General features: G+C 41.8%; 3 protein-coding genes and 1 long non-coding RNA gene across 6 annotated transcripts; 3 read left to right on the top strand and 1 right to left on the bottom strand.

The window, feature by feature from the left end:
• Positions 1–1,301: 1,301 nt before the first annotated feature.
• LOC148204929 (uncharacterized) lies at positions 1,302–9,176 on the top strand. 2 transcript variants are annotated; one of them, XR_015782644.1, is made up of 4 exons: positions 1,302–1,807; positions 3,596–6,960; positions 7,064–7,157; positions 8,842–9,176. It is a non-coding gene; the product is annotated as an uncharacterized LOC148204929 (long non-coding RNA). The 2 variants fall into 2 exon arrangements; XR_015782643.1 differs by having other exon boundaries at positions 3,596–7,157.
• A 756-nt stretch (positions 9,177–9,932) lies between these two features.
• On the top strand, positions 9,933–12,073 carry LOC148204928 (uncharacterized). The gene has a single exon (XM_088100654.1). It carries the CDS (start codon positions 11,138–11,140, stop codon positions 12,059–12,061), a length of 924 nt encoding a protein of 307 aa, XP_087956780.1. The 5' UTR covers positions 9,933–11,137; the 3' UTR covers positions 12,062–12,073.
• Positions 12,074–19,446: 7,373 nt separating this feature from the next.
• Positions 19,447–23,525, bottom strand: LOC148204927 (molybdate transporter 1-like). The gene has a single exon (XM_088100646.1). It carries the CDS (start codon positions 21,636–21,638, stop codon positions 20,256–20,258), a length of 1,383 nt encoding a protein of 460 aa, XP_087956772.1. The 5' UTR covers positions 21,639–23,525; the 3' UTR covers positions 19,447–20,255.
• Positions 23,526–23,715: 190 nt separating this feature from the next.
• LOC148204926 (uncharacterized) lies at positions 23,716–25,891 on the top strand. 2 transcript variants are annotated; one of them, XM_088100662.1, is made up of 2 exons: positions 23,716–25,232; positions 25,491–25,891. In XM_088100662.1, the coding sequence occupies exons 1-2, from the start codon at positions 24,650–24,652 to the stop codon at positions 25,526–25,528; spliced, it is 621 nt and encodes a 206-aa protein (XP_087956788.1). In that variant the 5' UTR covers positions 23,716–24,649; the 3' UTR covers positions 25,529–25,891. The 2 variants fall into 2 exon arrangements, with proteins under 2 accessions (XP_087956788.1, XP_087956786.1); XM_088100660.1 differs by having other exon boundaries at positions 23,719–25,253.
• The last annotated feature ends 1,552 nt before the right edge of the window (positions 25,892–27,443 follow it).

Raw genomic sequence — 27,443 nt, 5'->3', positions numbered from 1 at the left:
CATGTTATGTAGTAAGGTATTCATTAAAATATCTTAAATATCTTAAACGGTTAAGATATTTATCAAAGCCACTCACCACATTTTTAGGTAAGGTGGTTATTTTTATTTTGCTTATAAATACATGACAGGATCAAAGTCGAGGTACGTTCTCTTTATGCTCTAGAGATCCTGAATAATATTTCAGAGCAGTATCATAATCATTCTCTTGAGAGCTTCAGCTCCATAACTCACATCTGACTTGAGCGTCGGAGTATCTTTGCAGGTACCTCCCCCTCCTTTGGTGAGTATGAAGGACAACAATTGAAGAAATGCAAGCATCCCAGACAGCCAGGAGCAACAGAGACACACAAGAAAATGTACACCGAAACAAATTGGTTGCATGTGAATGGTTGGATGAAGAGAAATTTGTGTTTCATGGTTTGTTGAGCAAAATCGAATTTTTTACTAGTTAGAGCTTGGTGGTACTTTTTAATTTTATGTTTAAAGTTTTTTTTAATGGATTTTAACTTGTGTGAAACTATTGTTGGAATAGAGAGAATATCAAGACAAGTTAATTAAAATTTGATTGCAACTTAAGGTGGAAAAGCTAGAGTGTGTGGATATGACTTGGTCACATTAATGTGTGTCTATAAAATTTGAGAATTATCTTGAATCTATTCTTTATTAGACTCAGATAGCAAAAAAAGATATGAGATGATAAGAGTTAATGAAGATTTTATACCTTAACTTGTGATGGAAAAAATAATTGCGTCTAGTTTATAAGTTCTAGGAATTTACCGTAATATGGGTAAATTGTGTTTCTTCCCTTTACTAAATATGTAAAAACAATGGTAGTGTAAGATAGGTACAAAATTTCTAAGGTATAAATGAAACACGTTTGTTTATTTTTGTTAAAACCTTCAAATATCTATGTGATCGATCAAGTGTAATGTGAATATAATACTTGCAAATATGACAAGTAATGTGTATAGGTCTTTCCATGAGATAAACAGACACTTGAATTTAATATGTGTGAATAAAATGTTTCTTTGATTTGATGTTATAAATGAATAGAATTGTGTGAGCTCACAAATAAATTGAATATTATATTTGTATTTGGAAATTTTGAAACCAGCTTATTATTCTGTATGGTTTTTGTTGGGACTTGATTGGGATAATAATGATTCTTTCACCAAAGACATTTTGTAGTATTTGAAGTGAAAGACTTTTGAGTATATGAACATGTTATTATCGGAATCTTTGTGGCAAAATTTAAGTTAATTAAATAATTTTGATATGTATGTCAGAAGGTTAAAACACAAAAAAAATCTACCGATAAAAATATTTTTGGTGTTCAAGTCATCAAAGAGAGTTTGTGTAAGGCCCGTGATTTTGAATGGTGGGAGACATGGTGTGACATGGTGGTCACCCACCATTCCTTATTTTTCGGGTGGTTTGTTGGGGTGTATTATTGAAGGGCAGAGGAGAAAAGGGGGAGGCGGCTGGATTTCAAAGGAGGTGTTTAGTTTGGTTTTGTTTGGGCAGTGAGAGGGAGAGAGAGAGGAGTGAGAAAGAGAGACGAGAAAGTGAGAAAGAGAACCGTGAGAGGGAGAGGGAGAGCAGCAGGAGGAAGGGAGCCTTTCCTTCCTTCCATTTTCCAGCCGTCCGAGATCACCGTGGAAGCTGCACAAAATTCAGAAGGGCTGAGAGGAGGAGCTGGATGTACATCTGAGTAGAGGGGAGTACTTGCTGGGAGAATAAGTGAAGAAGTTTTGAAGTTGGAAGAAGATCAACAATTCTGGAAGTGATTCAAGGAGGTCTTCAAGAGGTAAGGGGAGCTAGATATATTTCTTTGATTGTTGAATTTTATGGACTTTGAAGTAAATTTAGAACTGCATGAAAAATCTGGGTTTAGACGTTTTCTGGAAAATATTCTGCGAAAGGACACGCCGTACTTCGAAATGCGGTTACTGTTTTGGGACGCACTTCGAAGTGCGTTTAGTGTTTTGGGGACCGCACTTCGAAGTGCGTTTTTTTTTATTACCGCACTTTGAAGTGCGGTTGTGTGTGTGCAGATGAGCGTTCGCCCGAAAATGGCGACGTTCGTCAAAGTTTTTAGCGAGCGTTCGCGCATGCTTATCGCGTTCGTCCAAGAATTGAGCGTTCGTCCAAATTTGACTCAAAATTGGCCGTTCGTCCGAAATTTCGAGCGTTCGTCCAGTTTGAATCAAATTGGACGTTCGCCCATGTTTTGATGGATGTTCGGTTATGAACGAACGTCAGCGTATGTTCGTCGGTTATTGGACGCTCGTTCAAATTGTGTTAAAACAGTAAATTGTGAGCGTTCGTCCTTGGCGTTGTGAGCGTTCGTCCAACCGTTCGAGTGGAGCGTTCGCCCAGCGATGTGTAGCGTTCGTCCCAGCGTTCGGCAGTGAGCGTTCGTCCAAGCGTTCGGCAGTGAGCATTCGTCCTGACTTCGGGCGTTCGTCCTGTGAAATGGACGTTCGTCCAAAAGTGTGCTAAGAGCGTTCGTCCTGCCTTCGAGGCGTTCGTCCTGTGCAATGGACGTTCGTCCAAGCTGTCTGGGGAGCGTCCGTCCGTTCAGAAATGGACGTTCGTCCAAGATGTTTGGGGTAGTGTTCGTCCGTTCAGAAAATTGATGTTCGTCCAAGTTGGTTGAGGAGCGTTCGTCCGTTCAGAAAATGACATTGTCCAAAGCTGGTGTTCGAAAATGACGTTCGGTCAGGTTCGTGACATCCGTCCGAAATGGTGCTCGGCCTGCTGCTTGGATAGTACGGTCGTCGGATAGCGTTCGTTCCAGTTCGGAGGACCGTTTTTTGTTCAAATAGTGTTCGGTATATGTTGTATTTTCGTAATATATATTTTTCTCTTGAACTGGATTCTGTGTATAAATGTGTAGAATATATGTGGTGATGTGATTTATGAGAAAATATGAGAATGTATGAAATATGATAGATTATTGTGATCATCTGATGTAAATGTTGAAAATTGAGAATTGTATGGAATATATGTGGTGATATGAGTTATGAGAAAATATAAGAATACATGAAATATGATGAATTACTGTGATTATATGATGGGAATGATGAATGTGAGTATGATTCGGAAATCTCAGGGAGAGATGGATGAAAGTGGTTATGTGAAATATTGTAGTAGTGTCTGTATAATTGTAGGGGCTTCGAAATGGTATGTCTATCCCTACACTCAAAGCATTGTTCATACTCAAGTAGAGGAGAATAATGTCAGTGGTGAGAGTAGAGGGAGATCCTCGTCTATAGTCTTTGAATTTAGACATAGGCAGCTTGGGGGATTATATTGCTAGCGTTGGAGAAAGACCAGCAGAGCTAGCAAGTGTAGAGACGACCAATAGTTCGACAATTATACATAAATCCGGATGAGTCGTGTAAATGTGTATATTGTGGTTTAATAAGCATGCCTAAATATTTCTGTATTTAAATCTATGTATGATGACATGAATTAACTGTACTAGGATATAACATGCTTTTTGTATCTAGCTCACCCTTGCATTTTGTTTGTGTGTGTGCCAATTTGGATTATGTTATTCGGCGATGATCATCCACTTGGATGGGAGCAGACGTCGTCGGAGAGTTTCCCTTGGAGCAGGAGCTGGAGGTTGCTGATGTTGCAGAGTAGTCTTCTTAGAAGCTTTCTGATTGATCACTTGTAGCGATCAATCCTTTCTAGTTGTCCAGGTTTAAAAATTTTTACTCATGTTATTTGGATGACTGTAATTTGTAATTAAATTACACGTCATATTCTGACTGTTCTCTATATTGGAATGTTGACGTCTTTATTATATAATATTGGTTATTATATAATTGGGATGTTACAGTTTGAATCTTTTTGAATTAGACAGAATGAGCATGAATGATTATGTATTTTCTGTAAAATATAATGTGTATTTATAAAACTATCGGTATGACTGTAACATCCCAATATCTCACACTGAATAATTCATAATTGATATACATATTTTAAACTCAGATTTCAACTATAAACTTCTAAATTCTTCTAATTTATTCTTCGATCTCTTTCTTCATCCGCACTGGATCAAACGACATTCCTTCATCTGCTCCCGTATAACATCACGCATTATACGATCATCGCACATACCCAAACACAAACAAGTAGGGTGAGCTAACATGCAACCAATCATTTATGAAACATGCATACAAACCTCATATAATAATTATGTCAAACATACTCATATCATCATACAACAATCACATCATACGTATTCATCCATTACTTTGATACACATGGTAAAATGACATCACAAGACTTGTTACTTTATAACCCAACTCGTCCGGACTAGAATGATTACCGAGCTATGACGGGTCTTGCACTCGTGGTGGCTTTACGAAACTTGGGCACTACCGCCCTAGCACTACCGCCTGGTGAAACTTTTATGAAACTTGGGCACTACCGCCCGATGGAACTTTATGAAACTTGGGCACTACCGCCCGATGGAACTTTTATGAAACTTGGGCACTACCGCCCGATGGAACTTTAGGCACTACCGCCTGGTGGAACTTTATGAAACTTGGGCACTACCGCCCGGTGGAACTTTAGGCACTACCGTCTGGCCACAGTCACGAGGTTAATCCGTTATCACTCACCTTGGATCATATGGAAGCATCCAAGACTAGGACCTCCTGCTACTCCTCACCACATGGTTCAATCCTCTCTACATGAGAAGAAAGACCATTGGAGTTTCGGGATGACCCCCAAAACTGAGCTACCATGCAATCATTCTATACACCCCCAAATCACCACCATGTATCCTCTCCTTGAGGATCATGGAATTATGTTCATGAATCATACTATTACCTTGAAACTTAACCCAAGACATAAATAACCAGATACTGTCATATTATCACACTGAATCCAACATATCTCATGCATTCACATACTTCCCATATAAATCACATTATTATAGTTCACAACCATGTTCAGATGCATAATTCAAATGTAATAAAATCCAATCAATTTAGAAATCATACAAACTGAATATATCACAAAATAAATTAACAGTACATAATCTGTTCAATAGGATTTAAGTTAAAAACTTGTCGAGTAGACTTCCAGGAAAGAGAGGTGCGTCACAATGGACAACTTAAGTACCAAGTCTTTCCTTAGCCAAAGTGTTTCTCAACTAGTTTTTAACAAATTTCTTATTTACAGATTTAAAACAACAACATATAATACTAACACCGAAATTTAATATAGATATAAAAAAATAGAAATTAAGCAATATTGAGATCCCTGAGAAGATACGAAATTAATATCTCTAAATATATAACTCCGATTTCAAATCTGAATGGTCACAATAATTCCCTATTTATTATAAACTACATATTAAAATTTCAGGTTGATCCAACGGTTAACAAGATAGATATTGAGGTTTTACCGAGGTAACTTAGGTGCAGAATTTTAAGTGGATTTTGGTTATACTCAAAATGTGGAATGAATTCCTCTAAGCACAAACATCTAATTCCAAATCTGAACGGTCAAGATCACTTAATATGTCTTATGAACTACATACTAAAGTTTGGGCTCAATCTAACGGTAGATGAAATATATATGAAATTTGTACCATGATAGCTTAAGAACAGCAATACAGTGTTCATCCGATTGTTTCACACTTTCGAAATTTCTTTCTCTAAACATAGACCTTCAATTACAAATCCGATCGGTCAAATTGTATTAATATGTCATACGAATCATATATCAAATTTTTTAGGTTGATCTAACGGTTAAATAGGTCAAAATTTATATTTTGACCAAGACAACTTAGTAACAGAACTACAGGGTAACTAATTTACTCAAAATTGCAGTATTTATTTCACCCAGTACAGACTTCTATTTTCAAATCCGAACGGTCAAAGTTTAGTAATAGGTCTTAGGATTCACATACTAAAATTTTAGCTAAATCCAACGGTGAAAACAATTAATAGAAAATTTTCACCACAGTAATTCGAAAATAAGAAATTATAATCATGAAAACCAAATTTATATAAGTGAATAGATAACTACCATTACCAAAAGTTTAACATACTCATAACTCATATTCATTATCATAACATGGATAAAAAAATCATATACAAGAAGGATTAGCTCCCCTACCTCTATTCCAGACTTAATCTCCTGCTCCGAATTTGTTTTCCCGAAAACTCTTCAAAACCTCTACTCTTCTTGCAACTAAAAATTTCTCCCTAACTATTTCTTCTCTATTTCTCAAACTCTCACTTGATTCCTCTCTCTTGGTGCATAATACTCTTCCCTCCAATGGCTATTTATAGTAAAAAAAATTTACTATTCCTTAATATTTTAATATTATTTATTATTTTAATTTTATTTAAAAATAATATTTCAATCATTTTCTCACCAAATCTGATCCTAATTTCTACCTACTACTTTTGTGAAACCCTAAATAATTAGTAGTAGTAATTCCCTGTCATCATAATTAATCCACACCACAATCAACGCTTATTCTCATTAAAAACCCACTTTCAAAAGCTGATAAATCCCTCTGCAGTGCACTGAAACCAAGCCCCCATAATTCTCTGAAACCGCTCCACGTCACACGCACTCAGTACATTAAAAACGCACCAATCCTTGCATGCAAGCACGCCACGTGTTGCGGAAGAAGCTTCCTGATCAGAGGTTGGTGTGCAGGTGTCGGCTTGAGACACGTTCGTTCAAACGAACAAGAAATTAACAAAACTCTAAGTTTCAGAAAAACCCTTTCACCTGCACTCACTCATCTTCTTCCTCCGAATTCACCCTTTCATCTCCTCCAACTTCTCTCTAAGAACTCCCAAGCTTCTCTCTTCTGTAACTTACCAAAGCTTACTCCTAATCCATTTCAGATACTGCAGAAACGTTCCCTGCACCGTGAGCAGCGTTCTGAACCGAACAGAACCAAGATCTGGACTGGTAAGCTCTCGAACCCTAGAAACCCTTTTCTAAGTTGCATGCAGACCTTAATGCAGCTGCATGTTAGAATATACTCTAAGTTTCCTACGTTCTTTCTGGATAGAGTTAGTGAAACGCTTGAGAAAGCACGTTGCGGGTAGGAAATTTTATTTGGACAAGTTAACAAGTGGTTGCATAGGGAGTACACTGCTATCCAGGTAAGGGAAGCTTATAATTTTTAATTGATACTTGTATGTTGTGTAAACTGAATTGCATGTGATAGAAGCATGATATTTGAGCTGTATGGAGGACCACTGTTATGGATTGTGATTCTGATTTTGATTTATCTGTCATGAACGAGCACTGTTGACTGTATTATATATGTTTGGGTGGTTTGAAACTGCATGTTGGTTTGATTCGTATGAGTGATGGATGAATATGTTAATGTATGAGTTCTTAATAGGTTGATTGTTGAATGGGAATTAATCTGGAAGTAGAATTTATAAAGTTTAAAGATTTGAAAATTTTTTTGAAGTATAAAGTATATTCTGAGATGTTGAAATCTGGAAATTTGTTAAGTTTGAGAAGTCTGAAAACCCAAATTATCCCCTTGATAATTGACGCTCGTCACTGTACGGTCTTAGACCGTTCGGTTTTTTTTCTTTAAAACAACTTAGAATGGAATTCCTTCATTTGGAAAGAATTCTGCTCGAGAGCGAGCGTCCCCAGTTGATGGTCTGAGCGTTCGTCTAGCTCAGCAGTATTTAAATATTTAAAACTTTATGAATAAGTAACGCTCGGTCTTATACCGAAGCGTTCGTCCTAAATAGCGTTCGTCCTTATGGTGAACGTTCGTCTTTGATAGCGTTCGTCCTTATGTCGAGCGTTCGTCCTTCATAGCGTTCGGCCTTATGTCGAGCGTCCGTTGTTAATAAGCGCTCGGTCTTATCACGAGCGTCCGTTCTAAATCTCGCTAGGTCTCCTACCTCGCGTTCGTACTAATTGAATATTCAATTGATGAAATAGCGTTCGTTCAAAGTTTCAAATATTCATTTCTTTACGTTCGTTCCATTCCTGGAATTGGTTTTTCATATGTAAATCTCTTGAAAGATAATTCTAAGTGTTCTTGACCCTCCTTTATACATTAAATCTGGTTCAAGTTTCTATCATGATTATTTTCTAAGTACCAGTACGCTTTAAGTCGAGCCAGTTCATTTAACTGGATCAACAGAGATTACGTTCGTTCTAAGTATTTTTCCTGAGTATCCAGTGAAGTCATTTGGACGTTCGTCCTGATTGTTCAGTGGACTGAACGTTCGTTCTATTATTCTCTTAAAGTTAAAGATGAATTTGATATTACATTATAACGAATTACGGTGTGAACACTATATGGATTGAATCTGGGATTATGGATATTGGACGAGCGTTCCAGGGAGGAACGTCTCATGTATGTTGAACATTGAATTGGTAAAGTATGACCGTGGATAGCTAATGCTGGCTTGGTCCATCCTGATATTCCGTGATGCTCATCTTCACGTAGAAGGGGGTAGTCATGTGTGGGAATGGCAGGAGGTCATTCGTATCCCTCACTTAGCAGGGGCGAAGGATTAACCTCGAGTGGCAGCTGTTGAGGGTTTCCCAGTTACTACATCACTCGGGTGCAAGGACGCCTGTAGCTACATGGTTCATACAGTCCGGACGGTCGTCTTTTATACTTATAAATTTCTATGTTATATTATGTTAAATTGTATGTTGTGAGTTGCCTGTGAAATGTTGAATGTGAATGTTGAACGTATGAATTAAATATTATAAGCTTACCCTTGCAATTTTCTTTGTGTTGTCTACTGTCCATGTATCTCCGTCTTGTCAAATGCAATGATCATCCGTTGTGGATGTGAGCAGATGGTGGTACGTCCGTTGAAGAAATGCTGGAAGAAGGAAATTTGGAAGATGCAAATCTTGTGGAAGTGGAAGTAAAGACCGAGCCTGAACACGCTCGTTAAATTAGGACTGAAGTTGTTAGCTTCGATTGAACGTTCGGCCAAGTGTTTTTGTATAGCCGTTCGTCCTAGTTATTGTTTTGCTTCTGTTTAGCGTACGTTAGTATATATTTGAAGCATTCGTTTTAGTTTCCCTTGTAAGCGTTTATGCGCGCTTCCCTTGTACTGATGTCGTTCGGCTTTTAAATCTGAGTTAATGCAAAGACTGCACTGTTTATATTATTAATTGTAATTAATTCTCAATTATGGTAATTACTATATTTTGGGATGTTACAACTTTCTTCCATGCTAAGGAATCCAAATGCTGAAAATTTATTTTTACTATTCACTTTTTACTATTTACTATTTACTTTTTACTATTTAATTTAAAAAAAAATTTACTAAATAAGTTACCAAAAATTTGAACCTCTCCTTCTAAAATTACTATAATTTTATATCCAAAATTTACATTTTTCTATCCATTAAAATTATTATTACTAATAAAATACTAAAATTTACTACTATAAATATATATATATATATATATATATAGATTTTTTTTTATGGGTCTTACAATGACTCATGTGATAAACATATAGTATTAATAAAATAACACTTTAATATATATATATATATATATATATATATATATATTTAATAATTAACAAAATAATCACAATGTAACATTTTACAATATACACCAGATACCTCCGAATATATAATATTAAAGAATATTACAATGTAACTAAATTTGATCATATATAAGATTAATTTATAAATATTTATACTAACAAATATATCTCAAAATTGAATGAATTTAGTTGAAGTAGGTTATTTGGCATATTTATTAAATTTTTGTTAAATTCGATATAAAAAATAATATTTTAAAGTTATTTATATGAATAAAATAATTTAAACTAATAAACGTACATATATTAGGATAATGTAATTAATTTGTGATCTCCAATAAAAATGAAAAGTAAAATGTTAAATAAGTTAATAAAAATAAAAATTTGAACTCCTTACTAACAAAGGAAAATGAATTGTATGAAGAAAAACCAGATTAGAAAAATACGATTTTTCATTCCGAGATTTATTTAGTAGTAGTAATAGAGTTACACAACAACCTAATACCTAAGAGACAATAAGGTATAATATTGTGTTTCAGTAGGGGTGTGGAGACCAAGATACGAACCTAACAACCTTGCTCTGTTTCTTCCTTGTACTGCTTTCACTGTGTTGTTCTTTCTCTCTCTCTCTTCTCTGATCCTTTAGATAAGGCGGGCTGGGCACCTGCAAAGGCACTCCGACGCTCAAGTCAACAGGGGTGTTGTTAGGATAAGAAATCTCTTTCTTAATTTTCTCTTAGGGGAAAAACGTACCCTTTTTTCTCGTGTGCTTTGTATATTAAATCAGCATAATAAACCGTTTACCTGAATATCCGGTCAGTTACTGAAGTTGATTGTTTAGAAGTTGTAACCGTCAAATCGTGTGCTGACACTGAGTCAAATACTTCCATGATATATGGTCGTGATTCGCGGCGTTATTTAGTCAAGGTGTATAACTGCTTAACCGTTAGATCACGATGTCGCGTCCTGTATGTCGATCATCATCCGTGTCGACCTAAGTGGACGACGTGTCACACGTATGCCTCATGTTGCGACATTACTTATGCGGCTGTCGAGCCTCAAATGGTCGAGAGCGCCACGTGATCCAAGTGGTCGACCACGCTATGTGGTCGAACGTCATTACGGTAACCTTCAGTGGTTTAACTGTCCTCGGGTTATTGGTTAACCGTTAGAGGGTTAGGTATCCTATAGTACATGCCCCCCAAGTCCGAGTAAATGGGCGACAAAGTTACGAAGGACTTTGAGTATTGTTTGAAGAATTGAGAAGACGTGGAGAAAACGAGGAGACGTGGATGACAGCTGGGCGTGGCGTTACGAATGTTAGGGTTTTCCCGCTCCTTTAGGGAAGTGAGGAGACGCGAATTAGTAGCCGTTAGATCAAAAAGAATCCTACGGCGCCTGACGATTACACGGTTTTGGCTTCTTCATCACGATTCAGAAGGGGTTTAGTCACTTTTGCGGAAGAACAGACTTGGAGAGCGTGTACTGCTAGCGAGAGTGCTTCTTCTTCAGTTTCATTGCCTTTGTTACTACGCGAATCAACCAGGTAACCCTAAAATCTCTTTCGTCTTAGTGTACTTACTGTTGATCATGGAAGAAAGGGGGCAGAATATCGGGGGCGAAATGCCAGGGCCGTCGTCTACGGCGGAATATTCCGCAGTTACCACGATACCGTATGGGGAGAGAGCGTTTGTATATGGAAATGTATGCGGCGAGGGTCCAGGGGGACGCATGATATCTCTGATTAGTGGAGATGAGTACGCCTGGGCGGCGCGTGGGGTAAAGGAACTGAGGAGTCAATTTAGGAGTAGGGCTGTCCTTACGGATTGGATTGAGAATAGCTGTGTGTTGAGGACCCTAGGGTATCAGACTTGTGTGAAATTGGTAGCGTGCCGGGAGGATGAGAGGGTTTGTCATGGGAGGGAGAATGCCCCTGAGGAATTCTTTTATTGTTATGCTGCGCTATTCTACGATTTGTATGTAAGATTGCCGTTCACCGCTTTCCAAATGGATGTTTTGCGAACCTTGAATGTTGCACCGAGCCAGTTGCATCCCAATAGTTGGGGATATGTACAGGCTTTCGGGGCGTTGTGTGGGGTGCTAGGAATTAGGCCTACTGTAGGTTTGTTTTTGTATTTCTTTAGATGTCGCCCGCTTGCGACGAAGGGGTGGGTGTCATTGATTTCAGAACCAGGTAACGCGATACTAGAGCTTTACCTGCAATCGTATAGAGGGTTTAAGGAAAAATTTTTTAAGGTGTCGATCACCGATGCTGGTCGACGGTTCTTTTTTGATGATGAGGGGAATCCCAGATTTCCCTTATATTGGACGCAGGAGCCTCTGAAATTTACCTCGTGGCCGGAGGATAAGATGACGATTGAAGAGTTGGAGGCTTTGAGTGTGTTGACCTCGTTGCCACGCCCCTTCTCTTCACGTCAGATTATAGATTGCCTCGAGTTCGATGACGCGGGGGCGAGGGTGTTTGGTATGTGTCTTTGCTTATCATTTTTGTAAATTGCTATATTGGTGCTGACCATTCTGGACGATGGGTTTTGTTGTTTGCAGAGATAATGGGAAGGAAAGGAAGTGGTCGCAACTGGTTTCAGGCCATTGACAACGAGAGGGTGGAAGGTAATCGCCCAGGGTCGTCCCTTGGGCAACAACACCCCTAGGCGCGGCCAGCTGGGCCACAACCAATCGTAGTGGCATCGGCTGAGGATACAACAGTAGCTGAGGTGCCCCTTGTACGAAAGAGGAAAACTAAGACAGTCGACCCCAACCGCGAGGCATCAAAGAAAAGTAAGGAGGCGGTTGAAGAAACTGAACGGCCTCTACCGCTGGGCATATGGGATCGTGCCTTCATGTCGGGTCATAGGGTGGATCTCAACATGGATGCTTCGGAGAAGAAAGTAATCGAAAATATGAGCGAGCAACAAATTGCTGATAGCTTGCTCGAGATGAACACACGAGCCCAAGCGCTGGCTTGGCATCTGGCGTATGCTTCAAATAGGGGTCAGCTGCGGTCTGAGTTAGAAAAGACACGCGCCCAACTGAAAGAACTCGCCGAAATCCATGCTGGTTGCGAGGCCAGGCAGAAACGTGCTGAACAACTTCTGAAGGAGGGCGAGATACTGTGGAATCAAACCCGGGAAACTGGTTTGGCCCTCCAACAAGAGCGCGATCAAATGGCGAGAGATCTGGATCAATCAAAGAAGTCAATGCTGATAGTGGCCCGGGAGAGGAACGCACTGAAGGCAGAGGTCGCCCAAAAAAATGAGCTGGTCGAGGAGCTGAAGGATGCGATTATGGACGAACACAACAAGGGTTTCAGGAAGGCCTTGAGGCAAGTCGAGCACTTGCTTCAAGTATCAACTAAGGGAGCTGAATTTGACGTCTGAAAGGATGTGCATGAAGGTCACCTGAAGCCCTTGAATGAAATTCCTGATGACGCTGTCTTGGAGGGGGAAGAGGACGAAGAGGTGGTCGCCAACAGCGAGCCTGAGGGAGCTATGGAAGTGGACGAGCCCGCAAAGGAGGCCGCCGAAGCTGTTGATGGCGACACACCAAAAATTGTAATAGATTAGGATGTAGTAAGGATCTGTACATACATACTTGAATATTTTGTTGAAGACTATGAATGTTAAACTTGAAAATATATGAATGCTTGATGTTGAAATAGAGTGTGTTGTGCGGCTTGCATGTTTGGCGATTTGTTTTTTAACTCCGGTGATTCTGCAATTGATTTGCTGTAGTGATCGATAAGTGTGAGTGTCGAGTGTACTGACAACACGTCGTGTGACGGTCGAGAGCGATAGTCGAGTGAGGAAAATACTGGGTGTTCGAGGGTGAACATCTACCAGAGGGAGTGTATCCCAAGCACATTGGGTGTTCAGGGGTGAACATCTACCAATGGGAGTGTATCCCGATCAGACTGGGTGTTCAAGGGTGAACATCTACCAGTGAGGGTGCTCTTAACCCCTTTGTGTGTGGAAGTGTCTGGTACGACAACCCTGGGACTCGACATGAGAACAATGATAAATGAATCTAAGCAATAATCATGATGAAACGTAATCTTTATTTGATAACTGAACTTGATAGCGTTGTAAAAAGAATGGACAAGAAATGGATGTTAACTAAAATAATATTTAAGGTGAGTGGCGTTCCAGGTGTTGGGAACTGGTTGTCCATCAAGAAGCTGGAGGCGATATGCGCCGTTCGACATGTCCTCTGCAACCCGGAAGGGTCCTTCCCAGTTAGCTGCAAGCTTGCCATGGGCTCGATTCTTCCGAGCTTCTCCCCGCTTTCGCCACACCAAATCTCCGCTTTTGAAGGTTCTGGGCTTGACCTTGGTATTGTATCGTCGAGATAGCATGCGCTTCTGGGCCTCTGTGCGGATGGTGGCAACCTCTCGACGCTCAGGAAGGATGTCGAGATTCATCCGCAATTGCTCGTCATTAAGCGACATATCCGTAATGTGACGCCTCAATGAGGGTTCGCCTATCTCGACCGGGAGCATGGCATCAGTGCCGTAGGTTAAGTTGAACGGCGTGTCTCCTGTAGATCCATGGGGAGTGCATCTGTATGCCCACAGGACCTCTGGTAGCTCCTCCACCCATAAACTCTTGGCTTCACCGAGTCGTTTTTTTAACTCTGTCAGAATGGCTTTGTTTGCGGCCTCGGCTTGGCCGTTTGTTTGAGGGTGCTCGACTGATGAGGTGACATGCTTAATGCCCAAATTGCTAAGGAAATCCTCTAACTTGCGTTCGATGAATTGGCGACCATTGTCAGTGATGATCCTTTGAGGGAGACCGAACCGACAGATGAGACGCCAAATGAACTTCTGCACTCGTTGGGCGCTGATGACGGACAGTGGCTCGACTTCTATCCATTTTGTGAAGTAGTCGACCGCCACGAGTAGGAACTTGTTTTGCGCTTTGGCGATCGGCAATGGTCCAACTATGTCGAGGCCCCACTGGGCGAACGGCCAGGGAGAGACAATATTGTGCAAGTCTTCGGGAGGTGCACGGATGTCGTGACCGTGTGCCTGACAGGAGATGCATTTCTTGACGAATGCCTCACAGTCGTGGTCGAGAGTAGGCCAGTAATATCCTGCGCGGAGAACACGTCCTCTCAAGGTCCGTTTTCCAGAGTGAAACCCGCAGATCCCGGTGTGTAATTCCCGCAGTACATAGTCTGCCTCTTCTTCGGATATACACTTCAAAAGAGGGGAGCTATAACCGCGACGGTATAGGTCGTCCCCTATACATACAAAACGTGCTATGCGTTTGGAATCCGCTGCGGTAATGCTATCTCCTTTGTCCTGCTTCTCCATGAGATCTTTGACTTTCTGTCGCCAGTCAATCACGGGTGTCGACACATCGGTGGCGAAAACTTCCACGACAGGACGGTCGAGTGTCATCCTAATAATAGATGATAACTGCGCTCGCTCTTTAGAATGAGCCAACTTGGACAATAGATCGGCCCTTGCGTTTTGCTCCCTGGGGACATGGACGATACTAACCGCGACGAAACTTCGAAGTAAGGTTTGAACTTTGTGGAAATACCGCAGTAGTTGATTATCCTTGACTTGATAAGTTCCGTTTACGTGGCTGACCACTAATTTGGAGTCCATCCGACATTCTAAATGGTCAACTGAGAATTCGCGGGCTAGAGATAGGCCGGCAATCAAGGCTTCGTACTCGGCCTGGTTGTTGCTGGCGGGAAATTTAAATATGATGGCTTGCTCTACGACAAAACCATCCGGGCCTTCTAGGACGATCCCAGCTCCACCCCCCCTTTTGTCGGAGGAACCATCTACACTAAGTAGCCACTTTGTAGGGGAGTCGGCTGGTGTGGGTATCAATTCAACTGCGAAATCTGCCAAATGTTGACCCTTGACGGATCCGCGTGGCTCGTAACGGAGTCCGAACTCAGATAGTTCGACTGACCAGGCGACCATTCTTCCTGCCAAGTCTGGTTTGCGGAGGATCTTGGCTATGGGATGATCTGTGCGGACTACCACCTGATGGCTCTGGAAGTACGGGCGAAGTCGTCTAGAGACGGTGAGAAGGGCCAATGCGAACTTCTCAATTCGAGAATATCGCTCCTCTGCCCCTTGCAATGTACGACTGGTAAAATATATTAACTTGAGGGAGGGTGCTTCCTGTACCAAGGCTGCACTAACGGCATGCTGGGAAGCTGAGATATACAGCTGCAAGTCGGATCCCTCGTCCGGTCGGGCCATAACTGGAGGACTGGTTAGGACGTGTTTGACAGTGTTGAATGCAGTCTCACAATCATCATCCCAGTGTTGCGGGGAGCCCTTTTTCAAATTCCTAAGGATGGGTTTGATGTGTTCAGCCAGCTTTGGAATAAACCTGGACAGGGCGGTGAGGCGACCCACTAGACGTTGTACCTCCCTCAGGGTCTTTGGAGAAGACATGTCGAGTACCGCCCTGCACTTGTCGGGGTTGGCTTCGATGCCTCGACGTGTGAGCATGAATCCTAAGAACTTTCCTGCGGGGACGCCGAAAGTACATTTGGAAGGATTGAGGCGCATGTTGTACCGTCGGAGTTGGCCAAAAACCTCCTTCAAATCCTGTAGGTGTTGTTCCACAGAATTGCTGCGAATGACCATGTCGTCAACATACACGTCCATGCAACGCCCTATCTGATGATGGAAGACTTTATCCATGAGGCGTTGATAAGTGGCCCCGGCATTTTTCAGTCCAAACGGCATAACTTCGTAGCAGTAATTGGCGCGTTCGGTAATGAAGGCTGTTTTGCTTTGATCGGGGTGATACATTGGGATCTGGTTGTACCCCGAGTAAGCGTCTAGAAAACTTAATATGACATGACCCGAAGCTCCATCTACGAGGCGATCAATGCTGGGCAGGGGATATGAGTCTTTAGGGCATGCCTTGTTGAGGTCAGTGAAATCGACACACATCCGCCATTGACCGTTTGACTTCTTGACCATAACTACGTTTGACAGCCACGTAGTGTACGTTAACTCCCTGATGAATCGGGCGTTCATCAACTTGTCGACCTCAACCTGGATGGCTTGACGCTTTTCATCTCCGAACCTTCACTTCTTCTGGGCGACGGGTCGTGCCTCCCGGAAGATTGACAACTTGTGAGACATAACCCCTGGATGGATTCCTGGCATGTCAGCGGCTGTCCATGCAAATAAATCTGCATTGGTTTGCAGTATATGACCTAGGGCGTGCTCCTCGCTCAAGGGAAGGTCTCCGCCAATGCTGGTGGTTTTAGACGCGTCATTCGTCAGGGATAGGAGTTTGACTTCGCCTTGCGGGTGAAGACGTTCGTCTACATTGGTTCGGGGGTCTAAGTCGACTGCCGCTGCCTCGACTCCTTTTGCCCTTTTGGATGGAACAAAGGGGGTGACTTTTAGCCCGGCAACATAACACTGTCGGGCTGTTCGCTGGTCGGCTCTGACGGTACAAATAGTACCGTGATCTGTCGGGAACTTCATGGCGAGGTGGGAAGTAGATACTATTGCCCCGAACGCATTCAGGCAAGGTCGTCCTAGCAGGGCATTGTATGACGTGTTGGCCTCGACCAACAGAAACCTAACTCGAAGCTCCGGTGATTCTCGGCTTGTTCCGAGCCGAGTTCGCAGGTCGAGGTATCCCCTAGTGTCTACTCGTTCTCCTGAGAATCCGACAATCTGCTCATTAAATGGGGCGATGAGATCCTCAGATAGGTCCATTTTCTGAAAAGTGGACCAATACAAAATATTGACCGAACTTCCTTGATCGACGAGGACCTTGCTGACATCATACCGAGCTATATTGGCCGTGATGACCATAGGATCATCATGATCAGGGTCGGGAGCATGGAAGTCAGCGTTCGTGAACGTGATGTCAGGGATCGACCGAGCCTGCCGCTCGACCATATGGACCGACTTCAATTGTCTCAAATGTCGCTTCCTCGCCGAAGCCGACACGCCTCCCCCCGCGAAACCACCAGATATGGTGTCGATGCGGCCTCGGACTGAGCGTTCTCTCTCTATGCGTCGAGGCGGACTGCGCGACCGCCTGCGGTGTCGATCATCTCTAAGGGGTGATCGCTGGGGACTTCGCCTAGGAGGGTCTCTTCGGCGAGGAGTCGTTGCTCTAGTGGAAACTCTCTCCTTGACGTAATTCTGGAGATAACCTGCACGAATGAGTCGTTCTAACTCGTCTTTTACCATGTTGCACTCTTCCGTGTCGTGCCCATGGTTCATGTGGAACCGGCAGGTTTTGCTGTTATCCGCATTCTTTGGAGTGGCCTTTCACCGCACGGTGAGAAGTTCAGCGCGTAAGGCCTCTTCCAGTACCCTCGCCCTTGGTGCGTTGAGGGTCGTGTAACGATCATATTTAGATGTCCACCCCGACTCCTTCCGAGGTACTCGGTCTGGCCTGTAGTCGTTGGGGGGTCGTTTCGTTGGTTTTCTTGTCTCCTGGTTGGGGACATCTTGGTGGTGCTTCTTTCTGGCATTACGGTGGTCTTCAATGCGGATGAATTTTGCCACAGTGGATTGTAATTCTTCCATGGATGCTGGAGGGTCAGCATATAATTGTTCTGAAAACTGCCCCGGCCTTAAGCAGGACGACAGATTGCTGATGATAAAAGTAGGAGTTATGTCTGGCACCCGCCGGGCTGTCTCGATGTACCGCTGCATGAAAGCTTTCAAGGTCTCATCCTTCTCCTGCCTGGTATGGACAAGCTCAGTAGCAGTCATCGCCGGTTTTTTATTGGCTGCGTACTGTTTTCGGAATAAAGATTCGACGGTTGCGAAGCAATCTATGGAATTTCGGGGAAGTTTATGGAACCATTCCAGAGCTTCCCCCTTAAGGGATAAGGAGAAAGCTCTGCATATCACCGGATCGCTGTCGGTATAGAATGCCATGGCATCTATAAAATTGCGTAGATGGTCATCAGGATCTTCAGAGCCATTGTAGCGTTCCAGAGTTGGAGGAGGCTTGTCCGGCATGTTTGCTTGCATGATGGCTTCTGTGAATGGAAGCAGGTTAGTGAGGCGCATAGGAGTAGGCCCCCTCCTTCCTCCACCGGCCCGTTCGGAGGCTCCCCCATGATGGCTGGCATCGTTATCCTCCTGTCTGTTGGAAGCAGATAACTCTGGTGTTGGGATCTGTGCTCGCAGCGCCGCCATCTCCTCTGCGTGTTTACGCTGAATCTCCTGCATGGTTTGTGCCTGTGCCTCAATTTGCGCCTGCAATTGCCTGATCAAATCGTGCGTGTCGGAATTTTCCATTGCTCCGGTGGTCGTTGTTGGGATAGTAATCTCGGGGTTTAATCATTCACTAAGTCCCTATTTTCGCATGGAATCTCAATTTCGTCCCTTTCTTTCTGAAAATCTTAATTGGGTCCCAATTTTATGAAAATTGCAACAAATCGATCCTTTCCGTTAAATAGTGTCAAACGGCGTTAAAAAAATTGATGAGTGAATGCTGAGATGACGAACGAGCGCTCGTCCAGCAGCGAACGAGCGCTCGTCCAGCAGCGAACGAGCGCTCGTCCAGCAGCGAACGAGCGCTCGTCCAGCAGCGAACGAGCGCTCGACCACCGAACGAACGGTCGTCCAGTGTGGAACGAACGGTTGTCCACCAGAGAACGGACGCTCGTCGACCTCTTACTGCTGGACAACCGTTCGTTCCACACTGGACGACCGTTCGTTCGGTGGTCGAGCGCTCGTTCGCTGCTGGACGAGCGTTCGTTCGCTGCTGGACGAGCGCTCGTTCGTTGCTGGACGAGCGCTCGTTCGCTGCTGGACGAGCGCTCGTTCGTCATCTCAGCATTCACTCATCAATTTTTTTAACGCCGTCCAGCCAAATTAACGGAAAGGATCGATTTGTTGCAATTTTCATAAAATTTGGACCCAATTGAGATTTTCAGAAAGAAAGGGACGAAATTGAGATTCCATGCGAAAATAGGGACTTAGTGAATGATTAAACCTAATCTCGGGCCCCACGGTGGACGCCAAAATGTTTCAGTAGGGGTGTGGAGACCAAGATACGAACCTAACAACCTTGCTTTGTTTCTTCCTTGTACTGCTTTCACTGTGTTGTTCTTTCTCTCTCTCTTCTCTGATCCTTTAGATAAGGCGGGCTGGGCACCTGCAAAGGCACTCCGACGCTCAAGTCAACAGGGGTGTTGTTAGGATAAGAAATCTCTTTCTTAATTTTCTCTTAGGGGAAAAACGTACCCTTTTTTCTCGTGTGCTTTGTATATTAAATCAGCATAATAAACCGTTTACCTGAATATCCGGTCAGTTACTGAAGTTGATTGTTTAGAAGTTGTAACCGTCAAATCGTGTGCTGACACTGAGTCAAATACTTCCATGATATATGGCCGTGATTCGCGGCGTTATTTAGTCAAGGTGTATAACTGCTTAACCGTTAGATCACGATGTCGCGTCCTGTATGTCGATCATCATCCGTGTCGACCTAAGTGGACGACGTGTCGCACGTATGCCTCATGTCGCGACATTACTTATGCGGCTGTCGAGCCTCAAATGGTCGAGAGCGCCACGTGATCCAAGTGGTCGACCACGCTATGTGGTCGAACGTCATTACGGTAACCTTCAGTGGTTTAACTGTCCTCGGGTTATTGGTTAACTGTTAGAGGGTTAGGTATCCTATAGTACATATTGTATATATTATGCTCCTTTTTTGTTGTGGTTTTATGGTCCCATGTCAGGAAAAAGTTTATCACTAGTCCAATTCCTGAGCCTAAGAAGCACATAAACTATCATTCCACACAAAAAGCCAAGAGCTGCACTTGATCCCACAAGTGAAACTGCAGTGCAAATAAGCATCACAAAAGAATCTTGTTTGCTATTAATGTCCCTGCAGCAGGTGGCTAATTCAATTCCGGCAAACAGAAGCAACACTCCCAAGATCCCCACTGGAAACTGTCTTAAAATGTGTGCCAAAGAACTTCCTAACACCAATCCCAACACCAACTTTGCACCACCAAGAATGGCCACACAACCACCACTCCTTCCACCAAATTTATACTGTCCTGCAAGTCCTCCGGCCCCATGGCAGCATGGCATTGCACCAAACCAACTGCCAACAAGATTCATCAACCCCACACTCACTGAAAGGGAAGTTGCAGAAAAGTCCTTTTCTGGGAACAAATCCTTTGACAACTTGCAAACACCTATCACAGAGTTCAAAATTGACAATGGAAGTTGAGGAATCGTACCCTTCACAAACCCTTTCTTCCATGCATGCTTAGACAACTTCACCACTTCCATAGAGGAAGGTCCAAACTTTATCTCGTGCACCATCTCAGGCCTCCTCACAAAGGCCAAAACAACCCCCAACACAAACACTATGAAAGCAGAAGGAAGTGAAAAAACAACACTCTTCGCTCTACTCACTCTACTTCTGTTTCTCCCATCTTCTTCAACCCTCTTTTCACACCCATCATCATCCTTATCACCATTCACTATAACAATAAAACACAGACAAACTATTGCCAGAACCAACCCATCTAACCCTAACCAATTCCTGTCACCCAAAGCCTTCGACTTTGGCAGGTCTTGGGTTTTTCTCATGTACTTAACAGCTGTGAAAGCAAAGGACAAGCCCTGTGCCAGTTGAATTCCCCTCACGACGGATAGAGGAATCAGTGTGTACACAAGCTGCATCAACCTTGTCACACCCAGAACCACCAACACGCCTCCGGTTAAGATTCCGGCGGCCATGATCTCCGGCACGCCGAAGCTGGCATCTTTTAGGGCCTCTGCGGCGATGGACTTCATGGGCTGGACAGGCATGGGAACCCCATAAATTGCCCCGGTGAGGATGTTGTAGATACCTGTGAAGATCAATGTCGTGCCGAGGTTGAGGTTCTTGGAAAGTGTTAGAGATAGAATTATTGGTATGTAGGTGCCGAGGTCACCTATGGCGCCGTTGAGTTCGGCCCATTTTGAACGTAAAACCAAGTTGGTTTTGACCTTCTGCACGATCACTTTGGCTGAGAAACCTGTGGTTTGATCGGTTTGGATTGTTTCGGGGTTTGAGATTGGAATTGAAGAAGGGTTTTGGTTTGCCATGAATGCGTTTCTGAATGAGACTCTCTTGGGTTTGTATTATTCTGTGTTGGCTAGTCACTCTTATAAGAATGTGTGCACCGAAATATCAATTCCTTGAGATGTGCAATTGTTGAAAAATTTATTAAAGTGGTCCAACTTTTTTATGTTTCGATAGAAATAGATAAATTTTTTTAAAAGAATTATATAACGAAATTCTTCTCTGATATATTATTTTACTTTATTTCTTTTTTTTTTTAATTATTAAGAAGTGAATTTAAATCTAATTTAATATATAGAAGTGAAACTCCTAACCTCCGATCCCCTTTCTCCATTAATTCTTTTTTCCATTACCTCCTCGGAACAATTATTTCTTCCTCACGCCGCTCTCCCTTTCGCAACCAATTACCCTAACCCTAGGGTTTTTTGAAAAAGAAGAAGAAAGAGAAGCAAAAAGAGAAACTAACGAAAAAGGAGAAAGAAAGAAATGAGCTCCTGTAAAACTGACCCTGTCTAACTCTCACGGCCTATGGGCCCCTTAATCTGGCCCAAAACAAAAATATGATGCAAAATAAAATAAAAAACGCAGCAATAAAAGAAATAAAACCAAGTTTGTTCTTAGCCAAGTTGAACACAGGTACACCAATCACAAACAAGCACACTACACATAACCAATAAGCCAAGCTCATTTCACTGACATTACAACTGGATGGACAAGCTAATTTTCCAGGTATAGGGAGCTAACTTGTATGTATTGTTGTTGACGGTTTGAATGCCCGATTCTTGACGCAATACGACCTTGGTGGATAACTTGTGATCTGAAATTGGTTTGTTGTTTTCATAATGGATTGGTTTGGTTATTATTTTTTTCGCTCTGGGTATTATGAGAATAAATTGGTAATTAGGCTTAAATGCTTATAACCTTTGCATAATGTGTTTCATGTTGGAGTTAGAATTATGCATGAAAGATGAATAGATGTTTGGTGTTTGGACTATGATGCTATCAGATTTGAACATGGAAATGGGTGATATTGATGATGTTAATTGAATTTTCATTGTTGTCAACGTGTAATGCACATATATGTGTGTTGAATTGGATGAGTGAATGAATGTAACCATGTGTGAACCTTGTTAGTCTACTGCCATTTTTTTGTAAAGTAATTTTTTTTTTACAATGAATGAATAATCTGGACACTAGAATGAACATGTTAGTAGAAGGAAAATTTGTAGAAATAGTGATAATAAACTTTGGTGATTGTGGGTATCATTTGTGATGATGTGTGGCTGTTTTAATTCTAAACTACTGTCCATATGTAAATTAGGGCTGAAATACGAATCTGTTAAGTAAATGAAGATGAGATTGATGGTTGGGATGCATATTATGAATTATACTAACTGTGATTTGAAAGGGGAGGAAATTCATGCTTTGTTTAATATTGCTGCTCTGTTTTAAGGGGTAAGACTAACTATATATGTTTTCCTGGTATACTCTTGGGTGACCATGATTGATGTCAGGCTAGTAAATTGGTTGTGGACTAGTGGTGTGCTGACTTTATTTGTGAGAAAGTATTACTGAAGAAGGTTTATTAAGAATGCTCTGTCATGTATGAATGAGTTTTAAAACATGGGGCTGCGATGTGGATGAGATAATTACCTGCTTATAGAATGTTGGTTAGGTGATTCAAGTATTATTTAACTTGGCCTTGATTAGTTGTATGAATTAGAATGAATGATAATAAGTATTATGTGCTTGCACCTTGTTGATAGAAACTGTAATGATGTAAAATCCAATTGTTTGCTGGTTTAGTATCAGTATATGTTAAATAAGGCTTTTAAAAAAATATTATGGGTGGTTGATATATATTAATAGTAATGGAATAACTGGGTTCTGACGAAGAAGAATGGAATGTGCTTTAGTCAATTGGGAGTTTGGGTATTGTTAGAATTATTGTTAGAATGATTAGTGTGAGCTGTGTGTGTGCTGTCAAGTATGAGCTGTGTGTGTGTGAGTTGTGTTCCAACCAAAGTGAGTTGGAAAGGAAATGGGTAGTTACTTTCTTTCCCTATAAATGTAATGCTAATGTAAAATGAGAGGTAAGCCCTCTCATTCAATAATATATTTCCATGTTCCTTCAATATGGTATCAGAGCGGGTCGATCCCGCTCTGGTTTTTTTACTCAGTTGAGCTATCAGATATAGCTCCACCATTATCACTCATCATCTACCATAATCATATATCAATCCTTTTTTTGTTTTTCAAACGTTATTCACGCACACCCATCACCACATATTGCCATCTTCCGCCGCTGTCGTCCGCCGCCGTCCACCGCCGTCCGCCGCCGGTCAACCCAGTTTTGTCCGGCGACCAGCAGATCTAGAGCGCCTCTCCGAGCGACAGATAACCCCGCCGGAATCAGTCCAAGAACCTTCGCCACGCGCCTCCATGCGCCACCGTTCTCCAGCTGACCTCGGGCGCGTACTGTTCACGTGCCGCCGTTCCGACGTCGGAATCACTTCGCGCTGCTTGTGGTCGACTCGCCGGACCTTCCTCTCTCTGATCTGTCCCACGCTTGCAGCCATTGCAGCCATTTCTGAGTTTTGGGGTATTAAGAAGGCTTCATTTCCTGTTTCTCAATACACTGCCGCTTTTTCTTAGAGTTCAGATTTATATACAACGTGCAATGGCAACTGGCAGCATTATCTCATTGTCAGGAAGTCCTAATATCACTTCTGAAAAATTGAATGGGAAAAATTATTTATCTTGGTCCGCTGCTGTTGAAATGTAGTTTCTTGTCCACGGATGTTATGATCATCTTGAGCAAGATGGAACACACGTACCAGCTGAAAAGGCAGATCAATGGACACAAGCAGATTTCCAATTGTGTGCTTTGTTGTGGCAATCCGTAGAACCACAAATCTTCATATCCCTTAGAGCTTTCAAGACATGTCACTCTTTTTGGAAGAAAGCTCAAAGCATTTATGCCAATGACATTCAACATCTGTATGACACAACGAATAAACTTGCATCCCTTAAAATGGAGAATCATGATATGGTAGCTTTTATGGCTCAAGCCCAATCAGCTACTGAAGAATTACGGATGTTTTTAGAAGTAGGATCTTCTGAAGATATCAAAACAAGGTTAAACAAGTATTATATGGTAATGATTCTACGAGCTCTACATCCTGACCTTGCTCATATCCGAGATCAACTTCTAACCAGTCATGAAGTTCCCTCCATGGAATCTTTGACCACACGTCTTCTTCGGGTTCCAATGCCACACCCTCAAGAAACTTTTGGGGCAGTAGAGCAATCTGCCATGATTATCGCACGCGGAAGAGGACGTGGTACTAGAGGAGGAGGACGTGGAGGTCGAGGGCGAGGTCCGTGCACATACTGCAATAGGATGGGTCATACCCAAGAGAATTGCTACTTATTGCATGGTTTTCCTCCAAAAACCGCCAATATCTCTCAGTCTAACCCTTCATATTCAAAATTTACTGAAGATGAATATCAGGAGTACCTACGGTTAAAATCCAATAGCATGGCACAAACATCTTCAAGTACAGCGTGCATTTCTCAATCTCCCAACGATCAAACTTCATGGGTAATTGATTCAGGTGCTTCTGATCATATCTCCGGTAATCCCTCTTTGTTCTCAACCCTTTTCTTTTCAAGAAAAATCTCATTTAATAACCCTTGCAAATGGTTCAAAAGTCTCATCAAAGGGCATTGGTCATTTATCCCTGTCTCCCTCCTTAAATCTCTAATCTGTTTTATTTGTTCCTAATTGTCCTTTCAATTTGATTTCATTGAGTCAGTTAACCAAATCATTAAGTTGTTCAATAACCTTTGATAACAACTCCTTTGTTATACAGGAGCGTGGGACAGGGAAACAGATTGGAGAAGGATATGAATCGGGAGGATTATACCATTTTGGATCTCATCCCCATGTGTCATGTATTGCAGCTCCTACTCCTAAACTGTTACACGATAGGTTTGGTCATCCTCATTTGTTAAAATTAAAAAAAATGTTCCCTGAACTTGTTAATGTCAATAGTTTAGAATGTGAGTCATGTCAACTCGGAAAACACGTTCGGTCTTCCTTTCCTAAAAGGTCACAAACAACGTGTGATTCTAGTTTTTCCATTATCCATTCTGATATTTGGGGACCTAGTCGTGTCTTGTCCTTTGGTTTTCGGTATTTTGTTACTTTCATTGATGAATATTCAAGATGTACTTGGGTTTATCTTATGAAAGATCGTTCTGAATTGTTATCCATCTTTACCTCCTTTTTAAATGAAATCAAAAATCAATTTGGCCAAGTTATCAAAATTCTAACAAGTGACAATGCCAAAGAATACTTCTCTTACAATTTTTCTGCAGTTTTAAGCTCTCATGGTATACTACATCAGTCTACTTGTCCTCATACACCACAACAAAATGGTATAGCAGAAAGAAAAAACCGACACTTGATTGAAACTGCCCGGACTCTTTTGCTTAGTGCCCATATTCCCACTCATCACTGGGCGATGCCATCTTAACTGCATGTTATCTTATTTAATAGGATGCCCACTTCTTCTCTTAATCATAAAACTCCTTTTTCCATTTTATTTCCCAACCAACCTCTCTTTCACACCTCTCCTCGAATCTTTGGTTGCGTATGTTTTGTTCATGACATGTCTCCTGGACTAGATAAGCTTTCTGCTCGTGCAATCAAATGTGTCTTCTTGGGATATTCACGGCTTCAAAAAGGTTATAGGTGTCACTCTCCTGAAACTAAAAAGTACTTTATGTCTGCAAATGTTACCTTTTTTGAACAAACTCCCTACTTCACTTCATCTGGACAAGAGATTGAGGGTATCCAACAGGTCCTTCCTCTTCCAATGATTGCGTCAAATATTCCTCCTGTGTCTACAACTCAGCGTCCCAGTTCCCCTGGACCATCATCTCCCAATGTTACACAGGTAGAACATCCAGAAAATGGTGAATCCTCTCCTTCAGATTCTTCCTCACCGTCACTTACTCCCACGACTCCCGAAGATGATTCAGGTTGACCCATTGCTCTTCGGAAAGGTACTCGTTCCACTCGCAACCCACACCCAATCTATAACTTTCTTAGTTATCACAGATTATCTCCTTCCTATTGTGCACTTATATCTTCAGTGTCTTCAGTTGATATACCTAAAAATATGGAAGAAGCACTTGCTCATCCTGGTTGGTGAGAGGCAATGATTGAAGAAATCCAAACTCTCGAACAAAATAAAACTTGGGAGTTAGTACCTCTTCCACAGGGTAAAAAGGCAGTTGGTTGTCGATGGGTGTATACAGTTAAAGTTGATTCAAACACACTACAAGAAAAATCACAGTTACATACGGTCAAAATCCGTATATAACCTCCAAAATCCGTATATAAAATGATATTACATACGGATTATATACGGACAAAAATCCGTATATAAAAGAAGCGTAGCTAAGTTATATACGGATATATCCGTATATAATTTACATACGGAAAAATCCGTATATAATTTACATACGGAAAAATCCGTATATAATTTACATACGAAAAAATCTGTATATAATTTACATACGAAAAATCTGTATATAAAATCTGTATATAATTATATACGAAAAATCCGTATATAAAATCTGTATATAATTATATACGGAAAAATCCGTATATAATTTATGATTTTATAAAAAAAAATAGGTGATTCTGCATCTGCATTTAATAGTTATGAGTTTCAATAGCTGATAAAAGTCAACATAACTAACAAATTGCCAAAAATCATCTAATATAGATAAACATTTACAACTATTTAATAAAA

Source organism: Vigna umbellata, chromosome 1 (genome assembly GCF_029865625.1).
Source record: "Vigna umbellata cultivar VRB3 chromosome 1, Vumbellata_1.0, whole genome shotgun sequence".
Taxonomy (NCBI): Eukaryota; Viridiplantae; Streptophyta; class Magnoliopsida; order Fabales; family Fabaceae; genus Vigna; species Vigna umbellata.
Note: the sequence above shows the minus strand (reverse complement) of the source record. Positions and strands in the feature narration are given on the sequence as shown.